Genomic DNA, 22,114 nt, shown 5'->3' with positions numbered 1-22,114 from the left:
ACGGCCCACAGCCTCAGCAGGGTTTGTAAGGATGGAAATTGCAAGCTGAGACCCACAGGCAGGTTTTTGTCTGCTGTGCAGCCATCATTATTTTTCGATTGACCATGAAGTGTCCACACAGCTAGAGACAGACTCTTATCTTTAGGTTTAGTGATTATTTATTGATCAAAACATTCTTTAAAAACTGAAATCATTCTATGGTTATCTACAAACAACATTGAGACATGGGTAACGAGCTCCATGCAAGAAATACACACACCACATCAAAGGCTGTGTGGGGCACTTTGTGTTCAAACTGACACCTTGAATGTACTCTGCTTGGTCATGGTGAGGGAGTAATGGATTTTTTTAAAAGATTGCATATTATGTCAAAATAACCACAAACCATACCTTTAGCAGTCAAGTCCTTAGTCATTTTGTCTAGTGCTTTTAAGTTGTGATTTTTGTAGAAATAACATTACGAAAGAAAGAAAGAAAAAAAGAAAGAAAGAAAGAAAGAAAGAAAGAAAGAAAGAAAGAAAGAAAGAAAGAAAGGGAAGAAAGAAAGAGAAGAAAAGAGGAGAAAAGAAAGGAAATGAGAAAAGAAAAAAAGGAAAGGAAAGAAAAGAGAGCAAGAAATGAATTAATTATGGGGCTTCACCTGTGAGTGCTGGGTAATTTTTACTAGTATCTGCATGTGGCAGGAAATCACAAACTGTGCTCAGGTGAAGTAAAGACAGGACATGGCTTGTTGGCAAGGTACTAGATATTACCTGGCTCTGTTTGCTTATGGCTTTGCCAGCCAGACCTCAGGCAATATCACTTGATGCTCATTTCCAAAGAGAAATTATTTTAAACATTGTTAAGCATTGCATCCTCTTCTAATGAATAGAATGTTAAAATTTGTTTGCAAAATTATGTTAATGCTAGACAAAAGGATGCTTGTGCAGTTCACAAACACAGGAAGATGGAGACAAACCTCTGTCTTGTAACAGAGCAAGGTACAGAAGGAGAAGAGGAACCACTCAGAGTAACACCTGAACCAAGATAACACTTTACAGTGTGGGACTAAGCAGCAGGGTCAAGGTCACATGAATATTTACAGCAGAGTCCAGGGTCACATTCAATATAAGTAAACTGCATGTCATTAAACCTGGCCTGAGGGCTTGTCTTTGAGAAATTGCCTATGTGATTTATATGCGCAGTGAGGTTTTAAAGTCAATGTACATGTGTTGTCAGACATAAGACAGGGAAATCTAAATGGCCACTCAGGCTTCCTGTGTAGCACAATTCTCAGACTAGGAGATTCCAAATGACAGGAGGTAGCAGTTTAAAAAGCATTAATCTGGCTAAGGCAAGGCATTAGCTTTCAAACCACAGGAACCAGGTGGTTGAAGATTGTCAGCTCTGACAGCAAGGCAGGTGACAGGAAAGCACCCCCTCTAGGGGGTCTGTGTTGGGACAATGGAAAAGGAACAATGTGCTATTCTGCTGACTTCAAAAGGCCAAGGGGCAGGTGCAGATTTCTGATTTAGCTGGACTGTGTGACAAAGCAGAAATAACCTGACAGGGTGACAAGAGAGAGCCAGGAAACCCAGGCTCTCCATTATCTAGCTGAATCCTCAGATGCAAGTATCCAAGGGAAAAAGCTGCTTAGAGCAAAGATAGGCTAGGGAACCGAGGGGGTAGAGACAAGCATAGGTGATTGCTGTCAAGTCGGATAACTTTGAGGTTTCTCTGTGCTTGGAGCAGAGGCACAGTTGACTCTCTGGACATGCAGCTGAGTATCCATAGAGGTGACACCTTAGACACGTACCTTTCTCATCACAATTGTGGAATGCTTCAGGAGTCCCTATGCTGTTACAGCTTCTGATACGATGTTTGGATGGCAGCATTCACCCTCCCTGGTAGATAAATGTGTCTCAGCTGCTTATAGAAGCCGCTGCCTCAGGATGAAGAACATGCCATTGCCAACAAGGAGGCAGGTTCAGTCAGCCTGATGCAGTTCGACCTGAGACTTGTCGGAATTTGGATGAGAGAATCATAACTATTAACATAGTTTTAGTCTTCTGGATTGCTGGGGTGAGAAGGAAGTTTAAAATGTTTTAGATTATCCATGTGTGCTATGGAGAAAAGCACGTTACCAAGAGTTACTGTTCTTGTTAGAATAGTCTTCTTTTCACACACACACACCAAAAAAAAAAAAAAAAAATTAAGTAAAACCTGTTTCCTGTTTCTTGAATAATTATCGGAGCATAGTGCTGATTGGAGATGCAAATCAGGAAGCCTGGCAGGGCTCCTCTGCTATGTGACCCTTTTGGATACAATGCAAGGAGTTAAGTCTAATTGTCCCGTCATGACTATTGTAGCACAGCTGCTGTGCCCTGGATTTGTAGGTTTGCACCTCATTCTAGCCATCTGCATCCTCACTAAAGTGTTTGTTTCATTAAGTAATCTTCAAATTTGGGAGGGCTGGAGGTAGACATCTGTCGGGTTAGTATGGTTGGCCCCAGAGGTTAGTCAGAGCCTGTTCTTCTAGAGGGTACCCACTGTGCTGATGTCTCTCCACACCAGGCCCCTCAGTTTTAGGGGGGCTTCCTCGATGTCTGTTAGCAGTGCCCAAGGGAGAGCTACCAAAAAAGTTAGTGCCATTTCACAGTCAATGACCACCCCCGCCCCCATGACCAAGTGCTATCCCTCATGGGAGAGAACACACATGAGTGCACAGCCAGGTAATTAGCCTTTTCCCACAAGCTCACAGCCTGCCCTCCTGTGGGCAGAGCACTTGGCTACTCTCCACTTCCACAAAGATGTATCTCGTTGGCCTCAAGCCCACCAGGCAAGCGGACCAAGTAACTTCACCAAAACCAGACCTGTGCAGTAAGGCTCCTCACTCAGTCTCCTAGGCAGTTCTTCCCCTGAACACCTGACACCAGAGGAGAAGCCACAGAATATGGGCCAGGTTGACCACAATGAACACACTTCTTCTCTCAAGAAGGAAGAAGGGAGAGTGTTTCCCACTCCAGAGTGTCTCTAAAGTGGGCAGGCATAAATGACCAGGCACTGGACTAGAATGTGTCCTCATCCTTGAGAGTTCTTCTCTGTGCATCTCACTCAGATCTGTCCCTGGACACCTTTCTTTCTCATCAGAAATGCCTTGTATTTACAGCTAAGTGGCTTGTCTGGCTTCCCTCCCTCTCTAGATCTGGGGACTTGATTATTTTGTTGTTTATTCTCTTCATACCAGATCCATGATTCTCTTAAAACTTGTATTATAAGTATTTCATAAAAAGATAAGGAGAGAAGGAATATGTTTGTGGATATGTAGTCAGGTGTAGGAGAAGGTGGTGCCTCTGTGGGACCATGCTGAGGCATCCCTTCCCCCTGAGGGACAAGCCACAGGAAGGTCTAGTATAGAATAGAGTTTATTTGGGGCATGGGGAGGGGAGTTGAGAGGGTAGTAGAGACAGAGAAAGGCAGAGAGAGAGAGAGACAGAGAGAGAGAGAGAGAGAGAGAGAGAGAGAGAAGAGGCTGGCCATGGGCACATGGAGAGAGAGGGTGGAAGGGAATGGGGAGAGAGAGAGAGCAGGAGCAAGGAGACAGATCAAGAGAGCAAGAGAGAGGAGGGGCAAGCAGCCCCCTTTATAGTGACTCAGGCACACCTGGTTGTTGCCAGGTAACTGGAGTGGAGCCTTGACAAAATGCTAACAATAAGGACATTTTTATGAGTCAACTTTTTCCTTTAGATGAAGTTCTGCCACAGTTCCGTTCAAAGGTACCTATTGTCTGAGGCTGAAAGCCATGTCCTTGAGTATTACAAAGCCTGAAGATTAAGTGAGAAGAGCTATAGTGACTTCCTTAGGGACTGTGTCCTCTCAAGTCAAAATACAGAGGAATAACTTCACATGTTTCCGAATGCATAGCAAAGACACTGAAGACCCACCATGCCTGATGATAGCCTAGAAATAAGTCTCATATAACTAGGATCAATTTGCCATTGGTAGAAGCAATTTCATTTTGGCCCACATTGCAGGGTATCTGACATTCACTGGCTCAGCTTGTTTTGACTGACTTCCTCCTAAGGTTTAACGTTTTTAAGTAAAGATCTGTCATGGCTATGAGATCCTCCTCCAAACGCAATTTTCTTTGCCCCCTCCTTTAGCTTTCTTCACTTTAAAAAAATATTGTTTGAAACATATTTTTAAAAGCTTTTATGATCAAGCATGGGTGATGCTTTCTCTCTGAATCCCTGAGAAGTTATCTTAAAGGTTTTCATCAGTGGAAGTGGGCTGAGCTGAGATTTGTGGGAGGGGTGCCTCAGTGACCTGTAATCTGCTCCGGAGGACAGTGCGGTAACTGGTCCTGTGATGACTAACTCTTGGTTATTTTGCACAGGCTCCATCATCACCTTCCTCGCCCATAGCTAATGAACCAAAGTATGAGAAGCGGTGGCTAGACACCTTGTCAGTCCCTCTGTCTATGGCTCGGATCTCCAGATACAAAGCTGGAACAGAAAAGCTCAGGTATGTAATCAACATCGGGAGTGAGAAAAACTAATGAACCTGGCATTGTGGGAGTCTGGCAACCCCATGTTATACCAATTCTATCTGCTGCTTCAGTGTCTAATGGCACTGTTGGCAGGCACAGGCATTTGTCTCTGTGGGGCAGCATTTGAGGAAGTGCTGAAGGCCAAGAGGAATCCGGCAGCACTGAAGCAGTTGGAATGACTGATTTTGTTTTAAATGGGAACTGTTCCCTCTTCTAGCAAGAGCAATTGTCAGTGATCAAGAAATAGTCCAAGAAGAAGAAATTCCGTCTTCAACTTTAAAAGTCAACAGAATAGGTTCAATTATAAAAGATTGTACGCTTCTCTTATTGAAAAGCCATTTAAGCTCAGTGATCTTCATTTCTTTTTTGCATTAATAAAGTAAGACGGTTAGGCCAGCTCCCATGTTTAGTAAATGGTAGTAGGAGTTTGGAAGCCCTGTTAATTATGGGATGCATCTATGCAGGCTCATGTATCCTTCTTCTGGGTAACCTGAGAGGCCAGGGCTCCTGCTTGAATCTGCAGACAAGCCAGACACAGGGAACAGTGCCCAGCTTCATTTAGCAAAGGCACAGCATAAACATCTTGTGAATTGAGTTTTGTCTGTCAGAAGGTATGTGTGGGTGCTTGCAGTGTTTGTTACCTGGTATGAGTATGGTGTGTATTCGGAGTTGCACTGTGTGATTGGTGGCATGAGCATGTGTGTGTTTCTGGGCTTTTCGATTGAGACCGAGTGACCTGTGTATTCATAGAGCTCAGTGGGATATTTAAACACACACAATGTGTGGTGATAAAATTAGCATAATTCCCTCAAGGCCTTTTTGGTAGCGGTGGAGAGATGGAGAGATGGCTTCATGGTTAAGAACCTGCACTGCTCTACCACAGCACCTAAGTCTGCTTCCGAGCACCCACAGTGAAGTGGTCCTTTATAACCACTTGGGATTCCAGCTCCAGGGAATCTAGCACTGGCTTCTGGCTTCCATACGCAACTGTGCACATGCCCTACAGACTCCTGACATGCAAAGGCACAATTTAAAATACAAATAAAATTTTTAGTTGCTAAATAAAAATGGGAGCAAATGGGTGTAGGTACCACCAGAGGACAAAGGGGGACGCCAGATTGCTTGGAACAGGGATTACAGGCGGTTGCTAGCACCTAAGGTGGCTGCTCTTTATAGTGTGAACATTTGGTAATAATAATTTTCCAAATCCATGAAAACTCAATGTAACTGCATCCACTTCTGCCTTCTTTACTTTCCTTCACAAATATTTTATAGATTTTAGTAAGTAGGTCCTGATAGTCTTTAAATTTACTATTTTATTACAGGGCATTATTACAAAGGGGATTGTTTCTTTTAATTTCTTTCTATGTGGTTTGTTCCTAGTGTTCAGAAACACTGGCGATTGACGTATTGATTCTGTATCCTCTGGCTGTAATGAGTCCCTGTGTCACTCTGACTGGCTTGTGTGTGTGTGTGTGGCCATGTGTGAAGTCTTTGTGGTGGTTTCTGTGTACAGGATCAAGAATCAACAGGGAGTGCTACATTTCTTCCTTTCCTGCATGTCTGTGTATCTAGGCTTCCCTTTTTTCTCGCCGTCTTGCTGTCTAGCGCTTCCAATACTGTGCAGAAAACCAGCAGTGAGAATGGACATTCTTTTGTTCCCAATCATAAAGGAAATTTTCATCATTTCATCCCCGAGTATGATATGTGCTGTGGATTTTTTTTAAACACTCATTGGTTTTGTTGACCGGTGGGGTTTTGAGAATTTGTTTTTATTCTGTTGAATTTTGCCAAGTATTTCTTCTGTCTCCATTGAAATTGTCACGCATTTGTACCCTTCGTTCTTTTAGCCTAGTGTGTCGTGTTTAGTATGTGTGCTTAACCATCCTTTCGTCTCAAGGACACATTCGAGTTGGCTTCATAAACAGTCATTTGTTATTGTGTTGAATTTGTTTCTTAATGTGCGTGTGCTCCTCATAGCTCAAAGTAGTAGTCTTGGAGTGTCTTTGTCTGGCTTTGGGGTCAGACAACTGGTAGCAATCGTCTTTCTGAAGGTACCTCTGCTGTATTCTATTTCTTTGATTCTTTGGAAGAGTTTAAGAAGTGTTGGTGAGTTTCATGTGTTTTGCAGATTGTATCTTATATCTTGGGTATTCTAAGTTTCTGGGCTAATATCCACTTATCAATGAGTACATATCATGTGAGTTCTTTTGTGATTGGGTTACCTCACTCAGAATGATGCCCTCCAGGTCCATCCATTTGCCTAGGAATTTCATAAATTCATTCTTTTTAATAGCTGAGTAGTACTCCATGGTGTAAATGTACCACATTTTCTGTATCCATTCCTCTGTTGAGGGACATCTGGGTTCTTTCCAGCTTCTGGCTATTATAAATAAGGCTGCTATGAACATAGTGGAGCATGTGTCCTTCTTACCAGTTGGAACATCTTCTGGATATATGCCCAGGAGAGGTATTGCGGGATCCTCCGGTAGTACTATGTCCAATTTTCTGAGGAACCACCAGACTGATTTCCAGAGTGGTTGTACAAGCTTGCAATCCCACCAACAATGGAGGAGTGTTAGAATTGGGAACAAAACACCACAGAAGGAGTTACAGAGACAAAGTTTGGAGCTGAGACGAAAGGATGGACCATCTAGAGACTGCCATACCTGGGGATCCATCCCATAATCAGCCTCCAAACGCTGACACCATTGCATACATTAGCAAGATTTTGCTGAAAGGACCCAGATATAGCTGTCTCTTGTGAGGCTATGCCGGGGCCTAGGAAACACAGAAGTGGATGCTCACAGTCAGCTATTGGATGGCTCACAGGGCCCCCAATGGAGGAGCTAGAGAAAGTACCCAAGGAGCTAAAGGGGTCTGCAACACTGTGGGGGGATCAACAATATGAACTAACCAGTATCCCCCTCCCCCCGAGCTTGTGTTTCTAGCTGCATATGTATCAGAAGATGGCCTAGTCGGCCATCATTAGAAAGAGAGGCCTATCGGTCTTGCAAACTTTATATGCCTCAGTACAGGGGAACGTCAGGGCCAAGAAGTGGGAGGGGGGGAGGGGAGTGGGGGAGAGGGTATGGGGGACTTTTGGGATAGCATTGGAAATGTAAATGAAGAAAATACCTAATTAAAAAAAAGAAAAAAAAAAAGAAGTGTTGGTGAGTTTTGTTGTTGTTGGTTGATAGTTGGTTTTGTAGAACTCAGTACTGCCACCTGGTCTTCACATTTTTCTTTGATGAAAATAAAAACTATTATTTATTTATTTATTATTCTTTCCTGTTTCTTCTCTTAATCCACTGTCCTTAAAGGCTCACTAAACATTTCTATCTTGGTCACTATGGTTCACTCTTGGTCATTTGTGTGTTTCCAGGAACTTATCTTCTAGATTACCTTAACATTCTAGATTATCCAGATAGTTGGTATAAATGGTCCCCAGGTGCTGCATATGATCCTTTTTGTTCCTACAGATCATTTGCAATATCTTCTTGCTCATTTCTGATCTTCAGCTTCTCTTTTTGTAAATCTCTCAAATTTTTCATCAACGTTATCTTTCAAAAAGACCAGCTTCTAGTCTTACTATGTTTTCAGTTACCTTTCCTCTATTTCTTGTCTGTTTTTCACTGTTTTTGTTTGTTTGGGAGAGAAATACAGATACACACATGTGCAACACACACACACACACACATTAGTTTTAGTTTCTTTTCTGTGTAAACTGAAACAGTCTTTTTTGCACAAAGAATTGCAGGGAGAGTGATGCTTCCCTCCCCAGCGCTGTGCAGGCCCACATGTACACATTGTTGCTGCTATAGATCTTGAATATATTATATGTGGTTGGTGTGTGCATGCGTGCATGCACACACGTGTGTGTGTGTGTGTGTGTGTGTGTGTGTGTGTGTGTGTGTGTTATAAAGGGACTTTATTAGTTGGCTTACACTCTTAGGACAAGGTATTCCAGTCCTTTTCTGCACATAGAGAGACATACGACCTGGTAGATGTTCAGTCCATGAAAGTAGAGGCCTCAAGAACTCCCACCCAGCATCAAAGCCGAGAAGTTCCCTGAAGACTCAGTGGACTTTAGCTTACATTGATTGAAGGAAGAAGCAGGAGTGTGATGTCGCTGGAGGATGGTGGCAGCAGTGCTAAACACACCATGTGGGAAGACATCAGGCAGGTGTGCGGCGCTGCTTTTCTCTCAGACCTCTTTTTATCCGAGCCACGTACTAGCAGGTGCATTCAGCCCTGGGGTAAAGCTGGTGAGTGTTCACAGTCATACATTTTTGTGCATTATTTAACATTTTCTTCATAACAGATTGAGGAATCCCTTTAGCCCTCCTGTGATTGTCATGGTGATAAAATCATTCAGCCTTTAGTCTAAAGGACAGCCTTGCAGGCATTGTATTCTCACTTGGCCTTTCTGTTCCTTCTAACACTGCCAATGCAGTAACCCAACCCCCTCCTGACACTCGTGGTTTCTCCTGAGAACGTGACCAAGAATCTGAGGTCTGATCCCTTATATGTGATACGTTTGTTCTCCTTTGCTGCTTCAGAGTTCTCCCTTTGGAGAAGTTGATGAATACAGCTGCTGCCTGTGCCATTTTGAATGGATGACTCTAGGGGTAGGTTAGGATTTCTGAATCTGGATTTCTGTTTGTCTCCCAAGATTCAGGATGTTTCCAGACAGTGCTTTTACCTGTTCCTTCTTTTCTTTCCACGTGGAACTCCCATTTGTGTGTATCTGAAAACATCCCTCCAGTCCATGATCTATTTACTCTGTTTTACTTTCCTGCTTCTCCCTCTAGTTGTCTTATTAAAAATAACTTGCATTTTTCCTCACTAACTTTGTCTTTTGCACAATTAAGTCAGCTGTTTAAACTGCATCTGCAGTGGAAGCCACAGTTGGTGGTCATCAGAGTTCTAAAGAATAAGCATCCTATTTTACCCTGGATATGACGGGCTATCCCAGAAGAGTGAGTTCTATTGGGACTGGTGATAGAGATTTCATACGGCAAACCTGGAACTGGATTCATTGAATAGAATTCTTCTTCTAAGTTTCTAGGTGATACTGATAAAATGCTAGAAATATTCGTGAATAGTCCATGGTGCTCTGGTCTGTGGCTGAAAGGAACCAGCTATAGGGCCTGGAGCCTAGGGCCATCTCAAGATCCTGCAGAGCACTGTGTGAAACATTCCCACCCAGTCTTGTGAATGCAAGCCTTTCTCAGTACATAAGCAAGAAGAACCAGAATTGAAATCCAAGTCTAAGAACCACAGAGGGTTTACTGTAGGATGGTGGCAGACAAGCCTGACCTAGAGACTTCACAAGCATCTCCCTATGGAACTTTGGCTAGATATAGATATCCCCAGGCTATAGATGGGAGGTGTTTACTTGAGCTCCTGACCTGTCAAGATGTACTAGGAACTAAGATCAGCAGGGCTGGCCTAGTGTCAGAAGTTGGTGGGTCCCCCATACGGGTTGCTTTGTTCCTGGGTCATAACCCAAGGAGCTTCATGAACACTTGGGGACCATTTAGCATCTGCTATGACAAGGTCATGGTGCAGTTGGCCATGTCTTCTTCTTAGGTCCATGTGTTTGTAGGACAGAGCTGGACCCACAGCTGAGAGGCTGCACTGAATTATAGGGAAACTCTCAGATGATCGGACCTTCTTCAGTGGCCCTGATATTAGACTCTTCCCTTGCTGGATAATTTCAGAAACAGGCTCTGATCCAGGCATGGATGTGACCAAGCCCTTTGGGTCATTTTTTACTTTAAATCATGCCACACAAACAGAAATTAATTGTTCAGTAAGAATTTGAGGGCAGGATATATTGATATGAAACTAACTCCTAACAACAATCTCTATGTTCTCAGAGGGTCTCCCCAGAGGGCAAAGCAGGGTCAACTCTGTAAGGACAGAAAGGAAGATGCCTAGGACCTTTCAGCCATGTTGCATTACAGACTGCTCAGCCTCGGATGCAACTTTGAGTCTTGGGTTAGCTACAAAGATGCCTCTCTCACAAGCACATCTTGAATATTGATGATATAAAGTAAATAAAGCTAATGTTTTTCTTAGCTTTACCAAACTGATTTTTTTTTTTTACTGTGGAACAAATCAGTAAAATCATAGCAGCTGACATGTGACAGTCACTGTCACTTAGAGCTCTTCAGTTAAGAGCCATCCTGGCTTAGATGGTTTGTGCTAGGTTAGGATCAAGGTATTGGTCTAGCTGGTCCATTATCAAAGCTAAAAAGCAAGGGCAATATTTGTGCCAGCAGACCATCAGCACTCTTTCTAAGAGTGAAGAAGCTGTAGAACTGAGGGTTTGTAAAGCCCAGAGGCAGTTTCTGTGAGAAGAGAGCTCTGAGGGTGGGTTGTGAGAAGCACACAGGGCTGGCACCTGGGGTTGCCCTCGGGTGCCCTCTGGAGACTGCGATGCTGCTGCTTGCAGGTACTCAGACCTGAGCTTTGTTCTGACTGAACAAATGGAAAAGAGGCAAGCTGAACTCTTCACTGCTTCCTAAGATGGTTTGGTGAAAGTAACATAAAGTCTAACCGTAGGCATAGAGCGGCTCAGAGACACCTTGAGCAGGTGAGGGGTGTTAGGAAAGTAGCACCAAACTGAAGGAAGATAGCCACTCAGATTTGAGTGGCTGTCCCCTAAGAAGAGCAATTAATCTTCATTGTCAAGTTGACTGGATCTATAATCTATATATCTATAAAGAGACGTGCCTCTGGGAAAGTCCATAATATGCCAGGAAATAAGGCATCCTTTCTTATAAACTCAGTAGCTACCAGGGCCTCACCCTCTTCTGAATGCAGCCATTGTTGGACTACCCAGTCCAAACTTTGTAAGGCAATCTAATAAATCCTCTTGGTAAATATATAATATATAATACACACACATTTATACACATATGCATATATACACACATATATACACACACATGCATATACATATATTACTGTAAAACACATATGTGTCTGTATATATATGTATACATATATGTATGTATGTATACATATACATATATATATATATACATATATATATATATATATATACAGAACATATATATTTCTGTTTCTCTAGAGATCCCTAATACACAAAGCTAAACAGTGCAGGAGCCCACACTCACCCACTGTCCTGTGTTACATGATTGTTTCCAAGAGGCACAGTATCTATCTTCCCATAGAGAGGGCCCCTTTCCTCACCTCCTGTTTCATGCTGGCCTTGAGAAGATAAGGAGTCATTGACCTTGTTCTTTCTACACATCAGGAAAGGGGATCAGAAAGGGAAAAAGAGAAGGCTACAAGGTTGGGTCTTGCTGCCCCATCTGTTCAGGTTCTACAAATAACAATGAAGTTTTGTTTCATAACTTAGAGTAAAACCCCATTTGTTCTTAAGTGCTCACCTTACATAAGGAGAACCAGTGAGGACCAGATGGGCTTTGCGGAGTCAAAATAGAATTAGGCACGTTGCAGATAAGCACATTTTGGGAAGTGATAGTGCAAGTCACAATTACCCTGATAAATGCTGAGATCTGCTTTGCCAAAGATGGTGCCATGTTTTAACACTCATTCAAAAAATAAAACTAAAGAATGTGTCAGGCAGTCATGGCCTCTCACGGTATGGTGTTCTCAAAGCCCGTGAGCCACCCGCAGGTGCCAGCCTCGGGTAGGATGTAGAAGCAGAGCCCCGAACAGCACTCATCTCTGTAGGAAGAGGAGCCTGCTGTGAGATTGAGACTTTTGGTGTGTGACACTGAAGGTCAGGTCTGCATGGGGAGTTGTCAATACTGGGGCCCTGTGGTCATCATCTAGCTGCCTGCTTATCCTGAAGGTTGTCAGTGACTTAGCCGCAGGTTTTATTCCCCTCACAACCGTGGAATCTCCTATTGCTACCAGGTAGTTGTGTTGGATGCTCTGGCAGAGGAGTGGCTGCTTTGCTCTTCTTTTGCTCTCCTAAATCTCGTTCTATCCTATCCAGGAAGGGTTCCTTGCTGCCTGGGGACCTCACAACCTTGCCAGTGGCAAACGGCAAACAGGTGATGGGATTGCCATTTCCTTCTCAGTGAACTGTCTATAAATCCACAAAGAACCTCATTCTGTAGACAGAAGACTGATGGAAGGAGATAATGCCTTGCTACATGGGTTCCTGACACCTGCTGTGCTACAGCTGCTCAGTGAGATAGTATTTTGCAGAAGCCACAAATAATTCTTCTGAGTCTTTGCCTTAGTCTACTGCCTTGGGGAGTGACCGCTTGTGTATAATTGTCCTGATCTGAGTCCATGCAGTTAGGTCCAGAAGCAAAATGCTTCTGCAACTGTCCCCTTAGCTACCTCCACACTCCTGCCCTGCTGCCCCAACCAGCCATCTTTCTTCCAGACCTGCCATCTTTCTTCTAGATGCGACCCACTTATACCTTCTGTGTCTGACTCCCTCAACCTCTCTGTCTGCCTCTCCTTCTGCATTAAATATCAGCTTCTCCATGTAGAATCTTTCATTTCTATCTCTGGGGATTATTCATCTTGACTGTAAGGGATTAGTGCCCTGTGTGCTGATGGATACTGAAGCCTCCACTTTCAGACACAAAGATTTCTTCTTAGCTGAGCAAGATAAACTCATCACAAGTCTTCCCATTTGAACGCTAAGTTGATTCTCCTTTCCTTTGTGTGTAGAGATTTAATAGGCTCTCAAGATCAGAAATGAAAATAAATAGGAAGAGGTTTTAAAGTTGGAAGAATTGAATCATAATAGATGAAAGAAGCATAGAGTGTGGATGACTTTCTCCCCGGAGCCTCTCCTGGCTGCCTACTGTGCTCACAAATCTTTCATCTCTGTCAGTGGCAGGGGCATGTGACTTCTCCAGTCCTGGCTCACTGCTGTAGGCAAAGTCATGTTATCTTGACTCTTGGTCATCAGTTTACCAGATTCTTCGTTTTTAAGAACTACGGGGTGGTTAAGAACTTTTCACAGTTATAAAGGGGCCAGTCACTGACTCTTATTCAGGAAAATTAATGCCAAGTCCAGAGCCTCAGTTGGGAGAAGAGTTGGAGAAGGTTCTAGAGGCAATGACTCTCCCAGCGTGGGTTAATCTGACTCAGTAGATAGAGTCTGAACCCTCTGGGGCTGCTGTGACAGAGCTGCACAGGCCAGGTACCAGAGAGCATCAGTGATCTGTCTCTCATTGTGAAGCCTGGAATCCCGGCTCAGGGAAGAGACTGGTCCTGGTGACCCTGGGGACTGCCACCCTCTCACTTTGCTCTCACATGTAGGAAGTGGCAATGAAGCTCCTTCTGGAGTCCTAAAAATGACACTGATGTTGACAGTTCTTTGGCCTGTCACCCAGGAAGACCAAGTCCTTCCCAGGGACCATCTACCCAGATTTCTTCTTTGGAATGAACTGTCTTTCTTATGTGGAGCTAAGAGGAGACTTCTTCAGCTGTGTTTTACAAATGTCCTCTGCTTCCTGCTCAGCATAGATGTGATCTTAAGAAGGTGAAGGGTTCTCCCTGCCAAGCTATTTTCTGGGATAGAGAGTTTGTTGTTGTTTTCATTGTCTTTACTTAGATAAGACCTGATTCAAAGCTCCTACAAGTTTACCCAGGTAGCAGGGTGACTCCCACGCATCTTCAGTCTGTGGTCCTGTCCCAGAATGAAAAAGGAAAATGACAGACACTAGCCACCATAGCCAGTGTAGAATTACCAAACCCAAATCAGAAACCACATACAAATGAATAGTGAGATTGGGGAAGAATGAGCCATGTGCTCCTGGAAATAGCGGTTGCCATGGTTTCGGAGCATGGGATCTTATAGTTTCTCCAGATCAGATGTCTTTAATATCAGGCGACTAAGAGAGGGCTGGAGTCAGAAGCCCCTCCTCTCTCCTGGTGGTGACTGAGGGTCCTTGCCTCTGCTAGCCTGGCCTTATGAATACACTTGGGTAAATGGTTAACATGTATGTGCTTAGTTTCTGAATCTTGATAATAACACCCTTATAGGGTGAGGATAACACCATGGCAGTGTTTGAAAACTGACGCACACTGTTTATTACAAAGGAAGGGAATCTGCCTGCTGGCTCTTCTTGTTGTTCATTTTAAGTACCATTGTTTGTTAGATGGGTAAAGTATCTTCATTGCCCCTCCCACGTTATTTAATCTTTGACTTCAAAGACTTAAAGAGAGAGACAAAGAGAATTGATATACTTTCATTTGAAAAGTGTAAGAATTCTTTGCACATTGTTGACCTATTAGAAAATGCACATCAAAAGGGCAGAAATTCCCAACACCCATGTAACTCTAGTTGCAGGTGATCTAACACTGCCTTCTAGCCTTTAAGGGTGCTCATGCCTACACAAGCATGAACACATGTGCACACACACACACACACACACACAAAGAATAATCATTTTTAAAAGGCAGAAATAGGAGAGGGGTATACAATTCTGTATCCTTTCCTTCCCCCTTTTTTTTTAAACTAGGGATACCCTCAAGACAGGGTCTCACAAAGCTGTAGCAGAGACTGGCCTTGAACTGATCCCCCTGCCTCCATCCACTGGACCCAGTGAAATTCTTTACGAATTTTCTCACCTCTGTAAAAATCAGTAGAATCCTAGCTAGAAAACATTGCCCAAGGCTCCTGGAGCAGAATTTAAGCAGCTTGTGGACTAAGAATTTATTTTCAATTTCCTGCCAGTATCTAAATGAAACAGAAAAGGCACAAGTGACCAGAGGGTTTGTTTCTGTGTTGAGCAATGTGCATGGTGTGGATGAGTCCTAGCTTGTCCCAGCTCCATGAAGATCTGGACAGTACAATTCCCTGGTACATGAGGCCCTTTAATGAGCCAATATACTTATAAATGAAGTTTTCTCAGAAAAGACTTCGTGTATCATTTAATGTTTGGTTTTGAGATGAAAAGGAGACTTTTAGTGGAAAAAGTTATAAAATAACAAGTTTGGGGATTGTGATGCAAATAAGGATGAAAGCTTAAAAATGAGGGATTTGATTGGCAGATCAAGTCATATCCCATCACCATAACTGAACCCTGATGTAGCATCAATATATTGCATTCAACTGGCTATGAGATAATCTAACAGGTTTTCGTTTGAGGAAGACATAATCAGATTCTATGGTCACTAATATGGATGTGGGTGGAATAGTGATATTGTATCGCCAGCACCAGAGAATACAGGAGTAGTTGATACTTGAAATTCAACTGTTCCTTCAGCTTTACATGGCTTTTGCCTGGCCTTTTGGTGAGAATAGATAGCAGTTAGCTGCTGACCATGCAGGTAGATGCCACTGCTCCCTTGGAAGCAGTCCTGTCCTTGGAGAGGGGTATCTTGGGGGTGAAAAACCTTGCTGGAGTAGAGACAAGGCTTTGGGTCTCAGGATCCCTGGATGGAGAAGGGGCTGCATATGGCATTCCAGCAGCTTGGAGAAAAAGAAGCAGGGGTTTCTATTTCAGATGAGAGCTCAGGTAGACTGTGGTAGATTTCAAGCCATATTCTATAGCCTTAATCAATAACTTTTTCCAATTATAAATAAATTTTATGTAATACTTTCATAAAACATAATCAAATCCTGTTAAAATTCTTTTAGTCACATTAACTGAAATTCCACTCCGATCCAGACAGAGGACTGGACTTTACTCCATCATCATAGGTCTTCAAACATCGTCCTGGGTGGATGGTACCCTTCCCACTGACCAATGAGGAACAGAAGGTTGGAGTCTGCTTGTTTTCCTGTTTGTCTGAAGACTGAATAGAGTCCATTTACTTCTATCCTACATTGACTTTACAACCTTCTCTGTAACCTCTTCCAGGCTCTTGATAATTTTTACCAGAAAGCTTTAGAATATTGGTCGGACACTTTGCTTCCTTTAATATCTGTGTGTTTAGTAGTTGAGGCACTTTGGGCTTCTGCAAGAGCCCCGTTGCAATGCTTTTTCATGTTTCTTGCGTTATAATTTGCACATCTGTTGGTTTGCATATCTTTTCTATATTTGGGTCCAGTAGGAGTCTTCACATCTGGTGTACAGAGAACGTCAGAACCCCAACACTTGTTTCTGTTGCAAAAAATCTTTCTTTGGGGGCTGGGCTTTTGGGGAAACATGCCAGGCTAGCGTTGCCCACTTTGTCAGGCAGTCTTGCTGTTCTCTCTTCTGGTTGTCCCCTTCTCCAGCTGCTATGCTGACCAAGTTGCTCCATGGTGAGCTAACTCCCTCTCACAGCCTGACCCTGCACAGTGGACAGCTCACATGCTCTATTTCTAGACAAGACATGTCCCTAGTGCCCACACTTGACTGTTCCACCACCCACACCCAGCTTTACTTGGGAAGCATCACAAAAAAACAGATGGTCCAAACTGTGTCCCTGGTCTGGCCTTCCCCCCATGCTGGGTCTAGTTACTCTAGCATCGCTGCCAATAACACAGCTATCCTTCTCTGCATTCAGCCAAACTTTGGATGCACTGTTGATTCCTCCTTGTCCTTTGATCTGAGTCTAATCTCTACACCAATTTCCCCCTCCTGCCACCTACCCAGGCTAGCTTCCCTAAGCGGTCTCCTTGCCTGGTTATCTGAGCAGTTAACAGTTTTCTCTCCTATTCCACATTGTCCCTTTGGCCTATTTACCACACATTTTTTTTTTGTAAATTTATCATCCATTTCTCATCATTGTGCCAAGTCTTTGCTCAGAGCCTCTCAGTGACTTCCTAGTGCAGTTAGAATAAAGCCCATGCCCTTACATGTGCAAAATAAGCACAAGGACAGATTTTTAATGCTGTCCAGTGTCCCATAGAGAAAGTAATAATTTGTCATGCAGAACACACAGGTCTAAGGCAGCTTGGAACCAAAAAACAAGGAACCTTGAAATGAAGGAGTTAGAGATAAATATCTCTACCTGGAAGACACAATTGAGGGAAAGCAACTAGAAACAGGAAGGCAGAGATGACAATGCTAGCCCATCCCCCTCCTAAGCCATTCCATCAGCCACCTGCACCTTCACTTTAAACTCAGTTTAGGCTCATCCTCTGGCAAAGCCTTCAGAAATGCATTCATCACCCTTCATATTCCACCAGGCTGGAAAATCAGCTGGAAATAACTAAATGCTTCATTCTCATTCAAGAACTGCTTATTAAGGTTGGAACCGTCAGGGATCTCTGTTTAACAAAGAAAAATTACTTACTCATAGGAAGCTGTTTTGAGAGCTGTTCACACATGGAAAGTCTCTGTAGCCCTCCTCCCTTGTGCCCTCCCCTCTTGCTTAGCAGCACTCATAGCTGAGAGGGTATTACAACAGTGTTGAGTGTGGACTGTAGACGGATACATGTACAGTATGGGTTTTAAGGACAGTTACTGGAGGTTGAGTAAGCCTTCATACTGAGGCAAGGACCCGGGGCTTCTCTGGAGCTCTGCTGTGGATCCTAAGTTCATGCACTGGGACATCCCAGTCCCTATCAGCTCTGAGTGTTTTGGTGTTTAATGGTGTGTTAGGTTTCAGGTGGTAGATGGGCTTCAAACTAATTGCATCTAAGATGCCTATAAAACACTAACTGTAAGATTTCAACTAGAGCAAGCCTTTTTCATCTCATCTGCTTTCCTTGTGCCTATTGAGTTTGCTCTTAGTAAGGGAGTTCCGTGTGCATCTTCACTCTGGTAAGACTAGCCTATTATACCTGTTGACTAGATTAAGACTGTCTGCTTTTCCCAAGTGTGTCACAGCTGAGCATAGCACAGCAGGGGCTGGAAGCACCTGGCCCCTGCTGGACTCCCGACCAGGTGTCCTTCTTCAGCTGACTGGCTCCCTGGTGTCTTCCCTCCTGCTGCAGGTCCAGTGCATTGGAGGTGCTGGCCCTGGATGGAGCCAGCACAGGAGTCCTTCAATTCTCCACTGCCCAGGACTGTGCTGACTGGTTGCGTTCAATCTCAACCAACATCAGTGACCTGACGCTTCAACATGTGAGCATAAAGTCCGGGACTTACTCCCTCTCTTCTTTGCATTAGCAGTTATGATGAGAAGCTTCCAAGGATAATTAACCCGCTGCAAGGTTAGGGCTGCATACAGAACATATACTTGTTTCAACAGATTGAATATTCAACTTAAATAACTAAAACTTACCCTATTAAAATGTGTTTAGATACACATTTGAAAACTTCCAGGCTAGTTCTCTCTCTGTTTCTCTCTGTCCCTTCCCTCCCATTCTCTTTCTTGTCACATACATACACAGAAATCTCTCTCTCTCTCTCTCTCTCTCTCTCTCTCTCTGTGTGTGTGTGTGTGTGTGTGTGTGTATGTATGTATGTATGTATGTATCCAACCATCTTAATACAATGTGAACAATGATACACACACCCTGGTTTTCCTCTGGCCTCCCCAAGTGTATGCACACACTTATATATGAGCACAAACATTTCCATATAAACACACACATGAACATTTATTTAAAACTAAAAATGAAAAGGGCATACCTAAACAGACATAAACTGTCTCACTGAAGGCATCTGGGCCAGAAAGAAGCCTTCTGTGCCTTGGGTGATGTGTTTAATGTTCAAAGTCAGTAAGATTTGAAAAAAAAAAAGCATAAATGGAAATGTACTGGGGAAGAGAGCATCAAATCCTTGTTAAGTCTCTCGTGAAGTACTGCAAGCTGTAGCTATGTAGCTGTGGCAGGATTGGCCTACGGCCAATGGCTTGGCCCAGTTCCCATCTTTACTCCCTCCCAGTACCCAGGCTGTATGTTCACCCCATATACTTTTATCTGCTCTTGGCAGCTTGATGCAACCTGTTATACCCTGTATCACACAGCCTAGTGCCTGTTGTCCCCTGATTCCTCATCTCCTGCCTTGTCCTGGTTGTTGCTGGACAGAAGTTGGCTGAATAAGCTGAGATGTTTAGGGATGCGGTCATATGTAAGATTTATACTCTGAAGGCACCAGAGCCATCTTTCTGCTGTATATAAATAAACACTTTCCTACAGTCTCAGTTTTAATATTCCATACTTTGAATCCCTATGGTACTGAATGGGTAGATTTTTTTAATTAAATAACTAAATAGATAAATAATCAAGCAGAAAGGAAACAGGTGGGGCTGGATTAACAATTGAAGAAATGCCAGTGAGTAGAGAGTTCTTCTGATTAGATGACTGCCACAGGTGACCCTTGGGCAGCACAGCACGGCAGTCATGTGGGCTCATAGACTTGGATGAATCTTCCTCTGAACTTCCATTTCTTCACTGGTAAAATTGTTGAAACTGACATCTACATGTCTACATGGTTCGAAGAGATAAGTAAGGAATGAACTACCCACTGTGGACATTGGTCATTGTGTCATTGTAACTTGACACAGAATAGAAGCTCTCCCCTCCCCCTCCCCCTCCCCCTCCCCTCCCTGTCTCCCTCTCCTCCTCTCCCTCCCCCTCTCCTCCTCTCCCTCCCCCTCTCCTCCTCTCCCTTCCCCTCCTCCCCTGTACATGGTAAAGTTTAAGTATCTGTCATCCCATAGCTGCCCTCACTTCAAGGGCTGCTATTTGGGAATGATAGCCTTAGTGTGCTTGTGCACTTTGTTTTGTTTCTTTGTTTTCCTGCTTTGAGAATTGCTGCGATTAGTGTGTATTTGCTTTGATTTGAAGATAAGCACAGAGTAGGGGAAGCTCATCTCCAAGGAACTTCCCTGGGCTGATTAATTTCCGCTGCCATTTAGACAGGCTGAGAAGTGAGGGGCACTAATGTGCATGGCACACTGACCCCTTGCTGTCTTCCTTCTACAGATGAAAATGGCAAATAAATGCTGTTCTCCCTGTGACCAGGTAGGTGTATGTTTTCTGCCCAGTAGGATGACAACCCCCCTTTGTGGAATTTAGATAAGAAAGTGCTAGTGAGAATCATACTGAATTTGGTAGACTCTGCCACATGCATGAAGTCAAAGCTTCTTATTTATTTGGGATTACACCGGGGGACTGACTGTTCGGATCACCTGTGTTTACAGAGATAAATGGTGCCTGTGGGTTGTGTTCAGTAGAAAATGTGATCTGAACAGGATTTATCGAGGACTGTGGGAGAGCCCAAAGGGAATTCAAGATAGAGAAAGACCTGTATGACTTGGGATCATTGTGTTATATGATGTTGTTGACTCAATGAAAGTTTATTATAGAGCCAAATTACAGTAACCATGGCCCACAAACACTTGTGGAGGTTCCCTTCCCCCCTCAAAAATACCATTTTCCAATTTGGTAACAGTTTCATTAGGTTTTTATGGTAATAGAGAAGAGAAAGTCATAAGTCAAGCTACTCTTAGAATACAGTGATATGAGCATCAAGTTGTCTGTTTAAAGCAAAATGGGGAAATATAGTAGGTTTCACATGTTGTAGCATTCTTAGCTGTGGAGCTGGTGGTAGCTAATGGTCTGTTAATACATTCTGAAAGGATCTTCCTGATTGTCAAAAGGATGGTAGGTGAGACTTGGAGGGAGCCACAAATCTTCCTAAAGATAAGATAATTTGACTCTGGATCGGCAACACCCTATTCTTTATGGCCAAATCATCCTTGTAGACTCTCATCAACACAGAGGTGGAATTCAGGTTATAACATTCTTATCTATAGTTGTTGGGGCTCCCAGAAACCTCTGACCTGGGAGCTATCTGTGCTAAAGATCCTGTTACCCAGCCCCTTCACAGCAATGTTCTAAGATGGTGTATTACCTAGGGTAAGGCTCCCCTCCTGACAGGCCCCTCTTCAACATCAGCTCTTCATGAGTACTCATGGCCCCTTCCCCCTTTCATAGAATGGCTGTTGGTCACATGTTGGGCTGAGCACAGGGAAAATTTGTTTATAGTCCTTTGGTTGCCAGACTATGTCTTTCATAGGTCTGCAGAAACATGAGTTATAACCCCCAAGAAAACTAATGCCAATGTATTCCTGTTATTGTAACTGGTTCTTATGAATGCTCTAACAGGGTCAGCATCAGAATCTAAAGTTAAGACAATAACACCCAGGAGAACATTGCTCTGTCAATTCAATGTTGACTGAGAAAGACAATAAATTTAGTCCATACTTTAATCAGGCCTTTTAGTCAGCATTTTTACATTGATAAAATAACTCTTCTAAATATAACCTATTACTTTCAATATTTTATAAATTAACCATCAGCTATTTTGTTTTATGTATCTTAAAGAGAGGCTAGCTATTTTATAATTTTATGTATGGATTAATACATCCATAAATGCCTTCAAACAAAAATAGCATTAATTCTATATCTTCTCACATTAAAATATTATATTTCCACTGAAGTTTGCAGCTTGAGAATAAATTTCTTACAATTTTTTTCCACTAAGATACCTCCACTTGGTTTACACATAAACATTTTCTCAATTTATCTGTTGCTGGTGAGATGTTAAACTGAGTTTGTGTTGGTTTTTGTTTTCCACAAAAAATTTACTGCTTTTGACATTGAATTTCATTAGCTCCTCAGAACTCTGAAGCATCCCTAAAATTCTATGCTTGGGCAGTTGTCCCCTTCAAAGTTGGCAAGGAGTGTCCTGGTTCTTGTCCTCAGCTCCTCCAGCCAATCCA

The 22,114-nt window shown here is 43.2% G+C and overlaps 1 protein-coding gene across 2 annotated transcripts in view; it reads left to right on the top strand.

The window, feature by feature from the left end:
- The window catches only part of Sntg2 (syntrophin gamma 2), a 206,478-nt gene that overhangs the window by 116,064 nt on the left and 68,300 nt on the right, over positions 1–22,114 (top strand). For both annotated transcript variants that reach the window (XM_021179140.2, XM_021179141.2), the window contains 3 exons: positions 4,376–4,503; positions 18,375–18,504; positions 20,313–20,351. In XM_021179140.2, coding sequence (XP_021034799.1) covers positions 4,376–4,503; positions 18,375–18,504; positions 20,313–20,351 — 297 coding nt within the window. The remainder of the gene's footprint in view (positions 1–4,375; positions 4,504–18,374; positions 18,505–20,312; positions 20,352–22,114) is intronic.

The sequence above is a fragment of the Mus caroli genome, unplaced genomic scaffold (assembly GCF_978045245.1).
Source record: "Mus caroli unplaced genomic scaffold, Mus_caroli_1 scaffold_14, whole genome shotgun sequence".
Lineage (NCBI taxonomy): Eukaryota > Metazoa > Chordata > Mammalia > Rodentia > Muridae > Mus > Mus caroli.
The sequence above is the reverse complement of the archived record's forward strand: the minus strand, read 5'-3'. Positions and strand labels throughout refer to the sequence as shown.